General features: G+C 42.6%; 1 protein-coding gene across 1 annotated transcript in view; it reads left to right on the top strand.

The window, feature by feature from the left end:
- Positions 1-16,752, top strand: part of LOC136621637 (flavin-containing monooxygenase 5-like) — a 66,159-nt gene that overhangs the window by 25,062 nt on the left and 24,345 nt on the right. The window contains exons 2-4 of the mRNA XM_066597272.1: positions 901-1,051; positions 13,644-13,832; positions 16,067-16,229. Coding sequence (XP_066453369.1) covers positions 920-1,051; positions 13,644-13,832; positions 16,067-16,229 — 484 coding nt within the window. The 5' untranslated portion in view covers positions 901-919. The remainder of the gene's footprint in view (positions 1-900; positions 1,052-13,643; positions 13,833-16,066; positions 16,230-16,752) is intronic.

The following is a 16,752-nucleotide window of genomic DNA, read 5'->3' on the forward strand; positions in this document are numbered from 1 at the left end:
AAGTGATGAGCGAATATTTGTATGCTCACATAAACAAGCCAATTGGTCCACAATGAGCATTTGCTCATTTGCCCGCCAATCGCTTCCCTATTTACATGGGGAAAACACATGAACAAGTATTCTAATAAACACCCATTTACAATCATTGGTAAAAGTGCCTTTAGAGTACATTCAGTGCCTTATTTTTAACTACATTCACATATTTGTGAGAAATAAACTTTGGATGCAGTAATATGTTTAAATTCACCACTAGAGATGAGCGAATATACTAGTTTCGAGTAATTACTTAATCGAGCACCGCGATTTTCGAGTACTTCCGTACTCGGGTGAAAACATTCAGGGGGCACCAAGATTGCCGATCTGTGCAAATTCGGCAGATGTCCTACCCTGGAGATCTCACCGATGTGTTTAGTAAGACAGCTGTAATTCTTTTTTATTCCTTTTTAATTTTAGAACTGTTTTGTCTTTACAGATGTGCCATTTTATTACAGCATTTTTGTAGCCTTTTATAAGCATTGTAATCACTTATTACATCTTTAAATTCGATACGTTTGTTCTTCGCCGCTCTTAACCTACTTACAACCTCAAAGAGGAAAAGTATAGCCTTGCTGTGTTGACATTTGAATGCCAGTGTGCTGGAAGTTAACATATTTGCTAGACAGATTCATTCTGTCCTTGGGTGAACTTGTATATTTCCAGGAATGAAACCTCTTCACGGCTTAATACATTTTATATGTATATGTGGACTGGTTTTGGGGTGTCCATAACTAGTTTCTAGCCCAGTGGGATAGGTTATTGCATTCAAGTCATGTGCAGTGAGTGGCCATTGTGACAATATGCATTGGAAGCTTTGTCTGAGATGATGATCTAACTTTCCTAACAATGTTCTGTTCTCTCTAGCTAAACTCAACAATCCACCATGATTAAAAAAGTTGCCATTATCGGCGCTGGTTGCAGCGGACTACCTTCAATTAAGTGCTGTCTTGATGAAGGCCTAGAGCCAACATGCTTTGAAAGGAGTGACGATATTGGTGGACTCTGGAGATTTAAGGTATTTTCACATATTTATTCTTTCACATATTAGTTTTGCCCCACTACTTGTGCATTAAAAAATACAATAAAACACGCACAGGCGTGCACCAAAATGCAACAACCATCGTGCAAATACATGCCACAAGTGCACACAAAAATATGCTTGGTTCATGTGAAGCTGGCAGTGTCTGCCTTTTGGTTCTAAATGCCTTTTTGTGTATGTTCACATAGTGTGGAAATGTTGTGGAATGTTAGCAATGATAAATTCTGCAGCAAATTCTGCATCATTTCAAAATCCAAAAAAGAGTCAGTCTGATTTCAGTAGGTACGGCGCTCCCTTTACCTTGCAATGCTTGCACTGTCAGCACATCTCAGACCTTGGATGATTCCAGTGAGCACTGAGCTGCTGGCCAGGTGATGCCACTTCCAATTGTGTGGACTTTGACTTTTGGATGTGGATATGCTGCAGAATTTGCCGCAAACTTTACACTGCGGACATTCCGTAGCATTTCCACCCCATTTGAACATACTAAAGGAGTTTTCCAGTATTAAAAGTGGTTTACCAAGGGGTTGGAAGGGGATGGCGGGAGTTAAGCCAGGAAAGTAAGCAGATGTCTTCAATGGATGCGGTCCATGTAGAAAAACTAAATCCACAATCATCCACTTTTCCAGTGATTGTTAAACTTCAATGCAAAGATAGATTTCTCCTCTAAGATTAGAGGAACAAAAAGAGGGGTCCCAAGGCCTGCACGACACATTAATGAGCAGGGGCCTGGTGAGGTCTAGTGGGATTGAGAAACCAGGGCCTGGAGGTCTGGAAAAGCTGTGAGGCCTTGCAAGAAGCTCTTAAAGTGGCCGGCCTGCTCGCAGCAGTAGTGAAACATCCCACTGAGACCCGAACATGGATCAGAGGGTGAAAAGACACGTTTGGAAAACCCATTGCTCCACTGCTGGGGCCTTAAACTTTGCAGTACTTCCAGCATCTTGCTGCTCAGAGGCCTTGTGAGACCTATCGAAATCTGCAAGCCTGGACATAGAGTTCTGAGAAAACCTGGAGGTTCACCCAATACTAGAGGAGTGAAAGCCCCATCTGAATAATCTACCAGCTTGCAGCTGCAGTTTAATTTGCCTCCATGACTCTGCCAACTGGGCCAGAAAGCCCCACAGCCTGCCCACAGTCTTAGTACACATAAGCCTGGAGAGGTCTTGCAAGCTCAGACAGAAAGTTTTGGGGAAGCGTGGAGGCCCACCCAGCACTAGAGACATGAAAAACCTCTTCAGAAAAGCCTACCTGTCCGCGGATGTGGTTAGGCTTCCTGCTGGGTCCTGGTCAGAGGAGGAGGGTAAACCTTCATCAGGTATGCGGGTCTGAAATATGGGCCTAGCGACTCCATGGCCCATGCAATGCCTTGTGACTTAGATGCCCATTTAAGCCAAGTATTGGCGAAAGCCAAGGGTTTGAGTTTCAGGAAGGCCCGTAAGTTTGTCTGGCACTGTTGGCGCAAGAGCCTTTTCCTCCTGCAACATACCCACTCACGGATGCTCCCAGTGGGCAATGGGTCAGGATTCAGAAGGGTGAGACACTCTTGTGGAGCCTGCGGCTCTGAGGTTCACTCGGCATCTGGATACACAGACCCCTAGTGAGGCCTAGTGCGGTCAGAAAGCCGGGCCTAAAGTTTCAGGAGGGATGTCCTGTTCACAATGATGTCCTTCAACATTGTTCTTCAGAATCTTCTTAATAGTATACATGATTTATGTGTTTAGAAGTCACAGTGGCCTATGAGTCCTTATAAACTTTTAACAATTCTTCACCGACAAGAACTTTACTGATACCAAAATGTTAAATTTTTATTAATATTCATTAAAAAAGAGTCATATGCATATCTGCACAAGTAAATCTTGGAAAATGCTTATCTGTCCCTTTAGTGTTTAGGACATAGCTACAGTGGCTATCACCATCATTTATGTGTGTAGCCAACCCTTCTCTTCTTTTTCAATACCCACATAAACTCTGGGTGTTGATTAAACAAGGTGTGAGTACTTAATGTTATACTTTCTATGTGTATACAACGTCTCATCTGGGAATATCACACTTATTCGGAAGCCAATGTAATTGTGATGTTTACAGTCAATTTTATGGCTATATACGAGTATGAGACTTTATTCAATTAATTCAATCCACAAGTCTCTTTACATCCATCAACGCGTTTCTATGACACTGCATCAGCGTGTCATTTCATCAGGATGGACTGGTTCCGTACATTCAAATTCATACACCTCTTTTATTTAGATTTGTGTTTTTAAATTGATTTTACTCATAGAGCCCCAGTAGATTGCACTGATAATGTCAGATCAGGGTTCAGCGCGTCAGCCCAAAAAAAGGAGAAAAACCGCCGATGCTTTATTGAAGGCAGTCTTATGGTTCATTAACGCTAGACGCTCACTACTCCTCTTGAAACCCAGTACATATTGGGTAAATGCAGATATCTACAATTGATGTGAGTAGACAATCAGTGCATCAGCCCCTGCTTACTACAGTTATAGCATATGCAGGCTGCTCCAGCTGAGCACACGTTTGCTTTTACAAAAAAGGCAAGCCCACATTTATGGGGCATGTAGAATCAAACAGAGCCCACATCAAAGTGGCCAGATTTGTCCACTTACAACCGCAGTTGTGCGGTAGGAAGAGCTTAGAAAGCCCACATTTACGGGGCAGAAGAGTACAGATGCCCACATTTACGGGGCAGAGGAGTTAGAGAGCCCACCCTTCTTCTCTCTGCCCCGTAAATGTGGGCTCTCTAACTCCTCTGCCCCGTAAATGTGGGCATCTGTACTCTTCTGCCCCGTAAATGTGGGCTTTCTAAGCTCTTCCTACCGCACAACTGCGGTTGTAAGTGGACAAATCTGGCCACTTTGATGTGGGCTCTGTTTGATTCTACATGCCCCATAAATGTGGGCTTGCCTTTTTTGTAAAAGCAAACGTGTGCTCAGCTGGAGCAGCCTGCATATGCTATAACTGTAGTAAGCAGGGGCTGATGCACTGATTGTCTACTCACATCAATTGTAGATATCTGCATTTACCCAATATGTACTGGGTTTCAAGAGGAGACGTGAGCGTCTAGCGTTAATGAACCATAAGACTGCCTTTAATAAAGCATCGGCGGTTTTTCTCCTTTTTTTGGGCTGACGCGCTGAACCCTGATCTGACATTATCAGTGCAGTCTACTTGGGCTCTATGAGTAAAATCAATTTAAAAACACAAATCTAAATAAAAGAGGTGTATGAATTTGAATGTACGCAACCAGTCCATCCTGATGAAATGACACGCTGATGCAGTGTCATAGAAACGCGTTGATGGATGTAAAGAGACTTGTGGATTGAATTATTTGAATAAAGTCTCATACTCGTATATAGCCATAAAATTGACTGTAAATATCACAATTACATTGGCTTCCGAATAAGTGTGATATTCCCAGATGAGACGTTGCATACACATAGAAAGTATAACATTAAGTACTCACACCTTGTTTAATCAACACCCAGAGTTTATGTGGGTATTGAAAAAGAAGAGAAGGGTTGGCTACACACATAAATGATGGTGATAGCCACTGTAGCTATGTCCTAAACACTAAAGGGACAGATAAGCATTTTCCAAGATTTACTTGTGCAGATATGCATATGACTCTTTTTTAATGAATATTAATAAAAATTTAACATTTTAGTATCAGTAAAGTTCTTGTCGGTGAAGAATGATTTATGTGTTTAACTTACTAGGAATAACCTAACAAGTCATCCTACTGTTGAAAATTTATACATGTTGGATCTGTGCATCGATTTCAAGTTGTTATCCGTATGTACTGTGGCTCATTATTAGAGATGAGCGAACGCGTTCGTCCGAGCTTGCTATTCGTGCGAATATTAGGGTGTTCGGGATGTTCGTTATTCGTAACGAACACCATGCGGTGTTCTGGTAAATTAAACTTTCTTCCCTGAGACGTTAGCGCTTTTTTTTGGCCAATATAAAGACAGGGAAGGCATTACAACTTCCCCCTGCAACGTTTAAGCCCTATACCACCCCCCTGCTGTGAGTGGCTGGGGAGATAAGGTGTCACCCGAGTATTGAAATCTGCCCCTCCCGCTGCTCGCTATGGATGCATTCTATATGCGCTCAATGGGGCCAGCGGCAGCAGCGCTGACCCCATTGAGAACATATAGAAGACAAATCCTTCTTCTCTGGCACAGCTGTAACAGCTGTAGCAGAGAAGAACGATGTTTGCCCATTGAATTCAATGGAACCGGCAATACAGCCGACTCCACTGAATGCAATGGGCTGCCGGCGATCGCAGGATGAATGGTCGGAAAGGGGTTAAATATATAACCCCTTTCCTGCAATTCATCCAGAAATGTGTTACACTAAAAATATATACCGGCGTATAAGGCGACGGGGCGTATAAGACGACCCCCCAACTGTCACCTTATACGCCGGTAATACAGTGGAGCAAAGAATAAAAAGCATTACTTACGTTTTTAGATGATCTGCGGCGCTCCTGCAGGCTGTCACTCCCTCCTGGTCCACGGCAGACAAGCTTTCTCCACGAAAGACTTTAAATCCCTGCCTCCAGAAGCACATGTGCCTTCAGCCAATCACAGCCAATGACAATGATGTCATTGAATGGCTGTGATTGGCTGTGTTTCTGGAGGCGGGGATTTCAAGGCTTGAAATCCCCGCCTCCAGAAACACAGCCAATCACAGCCATTCAATGACATCATTGTCATTGGCTGTGATTGGCTGAAGGCACATGTGCTTCTGGAGGCAGGGATTTAAAGTCTTTCGTGGAGAAAGCTTGTCTGCCGTGGACCAGGAGGGAGTGACAGCCTGCAGGAGCGCCGCAGATCATCTAAAAACGTAAGTAATGCTTTTTATTCTTTGCTCCACTGTATTACCGGCGTATAAGGTGACAGTTGGGGGGTCGTCTTATACGCCCCGTCGCCTTATACGCCGGTATATATTTTTAGTGTAACACATTTCTGGATGAATTGCAGGAAAGGGGTTATATATTTAACCCCTTTCCGACCATTCATCCTGCGATCGCCGGCAGCCCATTGCATTCAGTGGAGTTGGCTGTATTGCCGGTTCCATTGAATTCAATGGGCAAACATCGTTCTTCTCTGCTACAGCTGTTACAGCTGTGCCAGAGGAGGACGATCTTTATGCTGACAGTGGGGGGGGGGGGGGGGGGCACTCTTGCCGCTATTGTGGCTTAATAGTGGGACCTGTGAACTTGAGATGCAGCCCACCATGTAGCCCCTCGCCTGCCCTATCCGTCACTGTGTCATTCCCATCACTTTCCTGAATTGCCCAGATTTTCACACATGAAAACCTTAGCGAGCATCGGCGAAATACAAAAATGTTCCGGTCGCCCATTGACTTCAATGGGGTTCGTTGTTCGAAACGAACCCTCGAGCATCACGGGAAGTTCGTTACGAATAACGAACACCCGAACATTTTGGTGTTCGCTCATCTCTACTCATTATGTTTTGTTTTGAATTTTTCACATCTCAATTATTCTCTTGCAATAAAAGAGATTGTTCAAAAAATAAAATGGGTTTTTCCATCTCAATCATGTCATATGGTCCCTTAGATGAAGTTATTAAAATTTGCAAATGCCTTTTTATATGCACCATTTTCTTGATATTTCTCAATTATCCCTGGGGTTGTTTATGTACAGTTTCTATTGGGAAGGAGCCTAATGCACATAGAGCAATGGTCTGTTTAATTCTTCACATTCCTGTGACTGCAGGCTGTGGTACAGCGGAGGGAAGCCTCTCACACAAGGATTGATAGTCTGCTCAGTCTTCTCATTCCTCTACTATGTAAAGCTATACTCCCATCTGCATGTATTTGGAACCTCCAGTAGAAAATTCCAGAAAAAAAATAACGCAGCATACTGTTCTATTTTGCTTGGGAAATGGCCGGGCGGCTTGAGGGAAATCTGACAATTCCCAGTATAATCAATGGAGTCTGTCAGGCACCATTTGTGGAAGTGAAGTGCTGAATCTGGCATTAACACCTATGACAAACAAAAACAACTGAAATATTAGCGCAGATCTAAGCAAAGCCAAAGTCTATTGGCTATAGTATGTGGAATAGGGGGCTTTCATGAACAGAACCATTACAGAAGGTTTACAAACTAGTGATATACGTGGAGCTGCAGCACTGCTGGCTCACATACCTGAAGCACATTCTTGGTGAATTCATACCTAGTGAATGCTCAGAGTGAAGATAATTCACCTCTTGTCTGTCAAAAGCTCCAGAACCCCAACACTGGAGCCTGCAGTAACTCTGTGTAGTAACTCAGAGTGGTCTGTTCATAAGAAGCAAACTATCATTACTGCAGTGACAATGGAAGCTGTACTAGGTCAGACTGTATTGCTGTTAATGTCGGAGGGCAAAAGCACATGGGCGCATGTGTTAATATGCTCCTGTTCTCCAGGAATTTTCAAAGATTATGGCGAATGGTTCAGCAATTACCTTTGCTACCTCCTTTAGTATCCTAAGATGTAATTTATCTGGACCTTGAGACTTGAATTCATTTACGTTAGCTCAGTGTTCCCTCACCATCTCTCTGCTTATAGATAGCCTGCATTCTTTTGATGTTCCATCTACTTTCTGAGAGAAAACAGATACAATATAGGAATTTAAAAGTTCGGCCTTCTCAATATCATTCTTAACCAATTCACCATTTTCATATTGAAAGCATCCAATAGCATCTTTGACTTTTCTTTTGCTTTTGACATATCCTTTTCTTATTGCTGTTGGCCTCTGTTGCAAGCCTCAATTCATTATTAGCTTTAGCTTTTCTGACACTTGCCCTACAGTCTCTGCAGACCGCATTATATTCTTCTTTAGATATTCTCCCCTCTTTCCATTCGATAAATATATTTTTCTTAGCTGTTAACATCTGCAAGTTCAGACAGCATGGGCCTGACGCATATATGCTGAGGCCGCAATGCCGTTGCCTCCCCTTCCCTCCCCCTCGCCAGCTCACTTCCTCACTCCTTCCCTCCGGCCATTGGCAATGGGAGTGAGTGGGGTGGGGGTGGAGCTAAGCACCTGCCACCTCCCCACCCCTTGTCTACAGCCAGCAATGGAAGGGGGTGGAGCCGGGTAGAGCTTCACTCTGGCACCATCTCGCCCCCTTTCATTACTAACAGCCAGAAAGGAGGGGAGAAAGGGGAGGGAGTTTAGCAGTTGCGCTGCTAAACTCCCTCCCACCTCCCTTCTCCGACTGCTGTCATTGACTCCTATAGGAACCTATGCAACGGCCGATGTATTCCAGGCACAAAGATAGTTACATGTCTATCTTTGCTGCCAGTGTAAAAGCGCCCGGCGCTATATTTTCTGGCTATTTTATGACGCGGGAATATGCCAGTGTGATCTGATGCATTGGAATCCAATGCATCAGATGGTAGCATATATCGGCTCACCGTGAAAATGGCAGCCGATATATGCACTTGTGAATAAGCTCTCAGGTCATTTTCACAAGGCTGAGAAAATCATGCTAGATTTATGTGTAGCGAGACGCACAAATATGAACCGCATTCTCTTGAACAAGACCATACATATGAGCAACTTTTCTTTTCCCGCACCACGATTAAGAAAACAGATCATAGCATGTTCTATCTTTGGGTATGCCCTCACATTGCCCATTGTTTTCAATGGGGCCGACGGCGGCATCACCCTACATCCTAGATGCATTCGTCATTTGCTCCCAGGGCAGACATTATGCCATCCCTCAGCCTTTTCCATCTTGGGAATCCTCATAAGAATGGTCTCTCTTACTCACTAAAAGGCTCTCTTCCCAAGACTCCAACTCAGACTCTTGCAAGACCATTTCTTCTGGACTGCTTTGCAAGAAAGACCTTTGCAAAACTCTCTAATTCACTCCCTTGCATTCACCTTGTAAAGCATATGCATAACACGATCACGTGACACACAACAAGATACAATTTCGAGACATAACCCAGATATTAACCCATTCAGTGCTGCAGAGGTGCAATACACATCAAATTCACACACATTAAAGACACTGACAATACAATTGCATGAGACAAACACACTCATTCTTATAGAGGGGCCCCGCTAACTCTAGGCCACTACATTATAATGGCACTTGAGACAGCGAGAGCTTCAGATGCCTCCTAGCCATGCTTTCCTCCAGACACAGTCAGTACATAGACTTCACAGTATTCAACAGGTCCAACAGACAATGAAAAATTGCTATGTTATCCTAAGAATAGTTATCTCATGCAACTCACTGTTGTGTAGATGAGTCCCAAACGTTCTTCTCCACACTGCGCTTGAATTGGGAAGCTTGCTTTTTCCTCCGGACAATGTTAATCATCCGCAACCCTGCTGTACACCTCCTCTCAGGTCCTACTCGAACATCAACCTCCTCACTACTCCCTCTAATGCCTCCTTCACTTTCTGTCTTCTCTCCCACTCTTTCTCTCCAAACATCCTGCGTCACACTGTTCATTTTCCTGCTCTTGGCTCTTACCCTTCCCCCTCTACCAATCAGGGTTAGCATGACAAGCAGCCAATCAACAGCTAGCTGTTGCCAAGTAGTTAGCATCCCCTGGGCCACTACGGTTCACCCGTATTTAAAACACAGCCATCCCCAGCATGTACTGAGGTCCGAGGGATGGAGAAGTGTACTTACTGGTATTAGTGACAGCACATTATTTTAGGAATTAGAAAACTTGCAAATATTTTCAAGGAATACATTGGGCTAAGATAGAATGTTAAGTCCCAGCTTGCTATGGGGTCCTTACAGTATTCTTCTCCCCACATTCAGACAGTTGTTGCATAAACATATTAATGCAGTGAATGACATTTGTAAAGCATGCACTGTACAGTAGGCAACCTGTAAGGGAAGGAATTCACAGGTTATTTAATATTCACACCACTACTTTTCAGTGCTGTTAGAGTCCATATGCATGCAATAACCTGAAAAAGAAACATGCAAGATGACCGGAGATTCCGCTTGGCAAGCCTTTACTGGTGGCCGCCTTGTCACAAGGGTAGAAATAAGTCTGTATGGTGCAAATTAGACACAGTTCCATGTCTGTGTAAACAACATGTTAGAGGTGAGCAATAAACAACACATGTAATAGTAAAACCCATCAAGAAGTCTCTTAAGGCACATAAACTTGAGCGTTGCACATTGCTTTAACTTTTCTCTAAGAAGACCCTCAGGGCACAAACCTTTCTGAACAAATGTTAATAAGTTAAAGGGTATTTGTAATCCATGGGATTTAATAAATTCAATAAAGTTAGTCCTGCAAATGCAGGGGTAGTTGTCCACGTACTATTGGTGGATTACCTCAGAACTGGTATTCCGGAAAGTCTCCTTCTGGGGATAGGTGAAATAGGAACTGGTGGTGATGGTGGTGGTACACATGCTGGAATTTTTTGTGGTATTGGGGGTGACAGTACAGATCCTGGTTGTTGATACAGCAGTCTAGAAAAGGGATTTTGATACCACAGTATCTAATTATTTATGTCAAATGGTGAGGCACGTTTAGTGTTCTGACGTTCATCCGTCTCAGTTTTACATTCTGTTTCAATTTCTTCTGTTACTAAATATGTAGATCCTAATGATGACTGGGCCAAAAAAACTTTTAATCGGATACGATGCAGCACTTGAACATGTCTATTAGGCTGTGTTATAGGGTAAAGTCCTTTTTCAGCAGATATTACATTAGCAATAGTATAGGACTGTAATTCCCATCTTGAGTCCAATTTCCCAGTATGGTGCTCTTTCATTAACCATACACTGTTTCCTATTTGAAGATCTGTGGCGTGGACACTTTTGTTAAAGTCTCTGGATTGTTTATTCCGGACTCTTTCCAGGTGGTTGTCCACAATGTCTTCAGCTTTTTTGAGGCAATGCTGATGGTCTTGAACCCATTCAGTTTTAGGCAAAGGATTTGTATTGTCAGAAACTTGAACACCCTACTTCAAATCAGCAGGTAGTCTTCCTTGCCATCCAAACATAAGGTAGTATGGGGTATAGTCAGTAGAGCAGTGTGGAGTGTTAGACGTGTATACTAGTTCAGGTAACAACACTGGCCAATGAGCTCATTGTCTCTGAGGAATGGTTCTCAACAGTTTGAGGATTGTCTGATTAGCTTTTTCACATAGTACATTCTCTTGGGGATATGCAGTAGTTCTCAACTTTTTACAATGGTAAACATCACATAGTTCCTGAATTGGTTGGAACTTGAATGCAGAACCTCTGTCAAACAGTTTTTATTGGGGCATCTGTAATTGAGAATGAAGTGCTTCCAAACAATAGTTGCTGTGGTTTTTGCAGTTAAGTTTTTTTATTGGAACAGCCACGGTGAATTTAGTATAATGATCAATAAGAGTGAGTACATAGTTGCATCCAGAGGCGCTAGTCTCTATTTTAGGATGATCAATGGCCAAAACTTCAAGAGGCTTGCTGGCAACAATTGGATGAAAAGTGGCCTTTTGGTCATTCTTAGCACTTCTGTGAGTCTCGCACACAGTATAATCCTGACACCATTTTTCAGTGTCATTGTGCATTTCAATCGAATAGAATCTCTGCCCTATGGTAGCTTCACTTTTATGTACTCCAAAATGACCTGACTGATTATGGTATGCTAACAGTACTTGACTTGCATCTTGGCTGGGAATTAGAATCTGATGAACATGGTTGCCAGATACAGGATCAGTGGAACTTCTTAGGATAAGACTTTTTTTTAAAGAAATAGTCTTTTCCTTGTTTCCAGAGACGTAGTTTCAGATCAGAAGACTTGCAAAGGATCTCTTTGGGTATAGTTCTAGATAACAAATATTCTTATAGTTCACCAAACGTTCTTCTATCCTGCTGCAGGAAAAATCTCTAAAGAGTATCAGTGGAATCACTAGGAAGATTAGAGTTATTTGCTATAGGAATGACAACGCTGTTGAGCCTGATGAGCTTCAGAATTGGGCATTTCTACTTCTTCCCACTCAGGGGAGTAGTATATTGCTTCGGGTAACCTAGAAAGAGTGTCAGCATTTGTGTTGGTTTTTCCAGCTCTGTATTTGATGTTAGAGTTGAAAATTGCAAGGCTGGAGAGCCATCTCTGGTCTAGTGCGCAGGGTTTTGCTGAATTTAGATGAGCTACTGGATTACTATCTGTATAAGTGGTGAATGTTGCAGCTGCTAAATCCTTGAATTTTTCTGCTACTGTCCAAACTATCGTCAGCAATTCTAGGTTAAAGGAGCTATAATTCTTATTATTTCTTTCTGATCCTTCAGCGAGCAACTAGCATGGGCAACTACTCTCTTTGCCTTCTTGGACCTGACTTAGTACTGTGCCTAGCCCTTTAAAACTAGTGTCTGTGTACAAGTTGAAGGGGAGAGTATAATCTGGGTATGCTAGGATAGGAGGGGTGATTAGTCTGTCTTTAAGGGGTCTGGAATGCTTGCTTTTGCTCATTAAGTGGGCCAATTTTTGACTGCATCAGTCTTGTTGGGATCAGAATACACTCCATCAGCACTAACAATGTGATTTACTAAAACTTGGAAAACTTCTGTCAAGTGCTGCAAATGATCTTCATAGGTCTTTGAATATGCAATGATTTCATCTAAGTACAGCAAGACTGACTCAACGTTTTTATGCCCATAGCATATTCCCATCAATCTTTGAAATGTTCCTGGGGCATTGCAAAGCCCAAGCGGCATGCAATTGAATTTAAATACGCCCATGGGGGTAGTGAAAGCTGTCTTCTCTCTGTCTAACTCATTCAAAGGGTCTTGCCAATAACCACTGGTTAGATCTAGAGTAGAGAAATATGCAGCAGTAGATAGTGCTGTTAAAGACTCTTCAATGTGCCACTGCTCCTCTGCTTGGCGCTACTGGAAGTGTTTGCTCAGACTCTTCCTTTCTTTTCCTCTCCTTCTGCGGTACTAAGGAGGAAGTGGTCAGGGGGGGAGGAACCCCGGTGACCACACACTGCTGTCAGTTTGTGCACCTGTAGCAGTGCAACTGAGAGATTTCCAGCTGGGATGCCACTGCACCCCTGCTGGTAATCACTTTCATAGTGAGCAGACATCCAGAACGCTCGACAAAAGGATGTCCTACTAAGGGACGCTGGGTACAGCAGGACACAGGGTACCAAAGCGGGACGGTCATGCCTAAACTGGGATGTCTGATCACCTTACCTTTTCACAACCCAATGGGATGCAAAGCTTTATCAGTATTTTAATAGTGTTCACTTTATCTGAAGCTCGGGATTTTTCCTGTTTATAATAATCCTCCCTCGCCCACATTTGGGATCAGATTTATTTGCCAATGTTGACAAGAACACACCCATTCCTTCACCAAGAATCTCCTGTTTATGTAAAAGAAATATAATTAGCAATACAGCAGCATGAATACTAGCATTAAATGCTTTATACCCCTTTTATCAATTATTACATTTTGTGTATTTTGGTGCTTGTGTTCTGTTACTGCAATCTTGGCATAGTTTTGTCAGGTTAGTATTTTGTTGATTGAACTGTACATCTGGCAAATGTCAATCTTTTTCCTTGCAGACAGATCCTGAAGAAGCCAGAGCTAGCATTTACAAGTCTGTTATTATAAATACATCAAAGGAAATGATGTGCTACAGCGACTACCCAATGCCTGAAGAATATCCCAACTACATGCATAACTCCAAAGTGCTGGAATATTTTTATAAATACATGGAACACTTTCAACTTAAGAAATATATCAAGTTCAAGGTAATAATCAGTATCAATTGCTATAAGTATTAGCCTAGTGAAATAATCTGGCTACATGACTATTGTATAACTTGGCAACACCGCACTGCCATTGAAAATGGAGTCACAGTGCGAGCTACAGGTTGCAACAAGTTACCACACCATTGAAGTTGCAAAAAACCCAACTGGATTTGATGTTGTGCTAACCCCCAGCTCACATTGTGATTTTCCTGCACGTTGATGATTATATGCAATTTGCAAACCATGATTGTTGCCATATAGTTTGAAATGCGAGATACATTACTGCTGCTGCATTGGTACAGTAAGCCATTAGATGGAGCATGCCATGTTGTTCTGACAGATTCCTACAGAATTTAAAAGAATAAGCCTGTATATGAAACTGGAGCTATATACAGAGGTCCCCATGAAATTGCATGGTGCTCTATAGTGACTCCGTACTAAACGTGTCCATGAGGCCTAAGGCTAGAGCTACACTAAGACTTTTTATTCTACAAAATTGTTACGAAATTGCCATCTGTAGGAATACTTTGAAACTCTTGAAATGGCAACAGTCAAATGAATCACTACGTAATAAGATCTCTGAGTGATTTTAGAAAACAGTGACCTACATATACTCTTCTGAAAATATTTTGAAATGGCTTTTTTGTTTTGATTGCTCCATGGAAAAAAGCCTTGCTACCAAAAGTTTCAAAGTAACCCTAGCCTTAAAGGCTCATTCAAAGGGCTGTGTGGGTCATGTAAGGTTTTACCGGTCTATGTGAGCCGGCAGAGACCGTGGATGGCAGTAAGTGCACTGCACACAGCCGCGTATCACATGCACACAGTCATGCGCAGTGTGACTTTTTTTTTCTTTTAATTCCCCATTTGGTTTCATAACAGGGTTGCATATGTATCGTCAAACATTTGCAATGTATTGTGTATAGGCAGCGTTGCATACACTGCCCTTAAAAAAAGAATAGGCTAGCTGGTATGTGGTGAAATAGAGCACGTTGCAATATATATTTTTATGCATGTATCTACGCGAACTGTTTACATGCTAATGGGAATGGATCAATGAAAGTCCATGTACTTTCGTGGACTTCATTCACCGCGCGTAATGTGGCCGTGTATCACGTGTGTAATATGCACTAAAATCATGGTTGTGTAAATGAGCCTTAAATTGCCTACTATATAAATACAGCTGTTATATTAAACATATGTTTTAAGAATTGTGGAGAATTTTTTGTTTTGATGTCACAATGTATGTTTAAGAAAACCTCCTAAAATCCTGTAGTTTTCACACTGACCACTAAGGGTGGGCTCATATGGGCGGATTTGTATTGCGGATTCCGCGATTGCCATCTGTGCCAGCGATCCGTAGTAAAATCCTTTTTCGTGCACACTCGCGGCATGCTCTGTTTTGCTGCGGAATCCCAGCGGACAACCTCCATTGATGTCAATGGAGAACGTCCAATGTGCAGCCTACGTTACCTGTGTCATCACTAAGCAACAGCACAGAAAATGCAAACAAAAATAAAAACGGTACTGCACATGACCGCCTACAAGTCGTCACTGTCATTCACAGTACAGTTTTTTCAGGTATGCCGGGTCACCGGACAGGCTCACAACCAGAATCTGCTGTGGGCTTCCCGCATATGGAATCTGACCATGTGAGCCCAATAATAATAGTCCATGTGAGCATAATAGTCTGATACTTGAATTTCTCTATTTTTGGCTATGTTGATCAAAAACATTCAATGTGCCATTTTTCCATTAAAGGTTAAAGAATAGGGATGAGCGAGTATACTCGCTAAGGCACTACTCGCTCGAGTAATGTGCCTTAGCCGAGTATCTCCCCGCTCGTGCCGAAAGATTCGGGGGCCGCCGCGGGGCGGGGAGCTGCGGGGGAGAGCAGGGAGGAACGGAGGGGAGATCTCTCTCTCCCTCTCTCCCGCCCGCTCTGCCCCGCTCCCCGCCGCAACTCACCTGTCAGCTGCGGCGGCCCCCGAATCTTTCGGGACGAGCGGGGAGATACTCGGCTAAGGCACATTACTCGAGCGATTAGTGCCTTAGCAAGTATACTCGCTCATCCCTATTAAAGAATTAAATTTGCTTTGTTTGTAGGGATCTGGGTGCTTAGTTCCTGATTTATTTTATACAATGAATATATATTACCATATTATTTGTATCTTAGAAATAAAGCTAGACTGAAAGTTTGCAAACACTGATACATTTTTGTTATCTTATTTTACAAGACATCCGTTTGCAGTGTTAAGAAGCGTCCAGATTTTGCAACTACTGGTCAGTGGGATGTTACCACAGAACATGAGGGAAAACAGGAGACACAAGTCTTTGATGCCGTAATGGTGTGTGTTGGTCATCACACCGCTCCAAACCTACAACTTGAGACCTTTCCAGGTACTTCCAACTGCCAAAGAGTACTATCCTATTTTATCCTGTTATATATCATTGGAATGATACCAATACCAACCATAAGGTAACTTGGACACAATACTAAAAATCAAGGTAGTCTAGGCCCAGGGTTGCCAACCTTCTCTTCAATTTTCTTTTCTGGACAACTAGACCAAATATCCCTGTTGTGCATAGAGACACAAGATTAGGGCCACAATCAGTATGTTTCTGAACACAGGACAAATGGGGGTATCCATTTTGGGTGCAAATCCTCACTTTTATGTGCACTACAGAAAAAAAAAGTGTTTTATGACATATTTGCAAAAATATGAAATTTTATTTGTCTCCTCTAAATACTCATGACACCCCCCCCCCCCCTCAGTGAATACATTAATGGGTGTTTTGGGTTTTTTTCAATTGGGTCCTTTGTGGGGGTATCTATCATTCTGACTCCTATGAGCCTTTGCAATCTTGGCTAGTTGTAGGAAAACAAAGTGTTCCTCAATGTTAAATTTGTACATCTTCTGAA

Source organism: Eleutherodactylus coqui, chromosome 3 (genome assembly GCF_035609145.1).
Source record: "Eleutherodactylus coqui strain aEleCoq1 chromosome 3, aEleCoq1.hap1, whole genome shotgun sequence".
Lineage (NCBI taxonomy): Eukaryota > Metazoa > Chordata > Amphibia > Anura > Eleutherodactylidae > Eleutherodactylus > Eleutherodactylus coqui.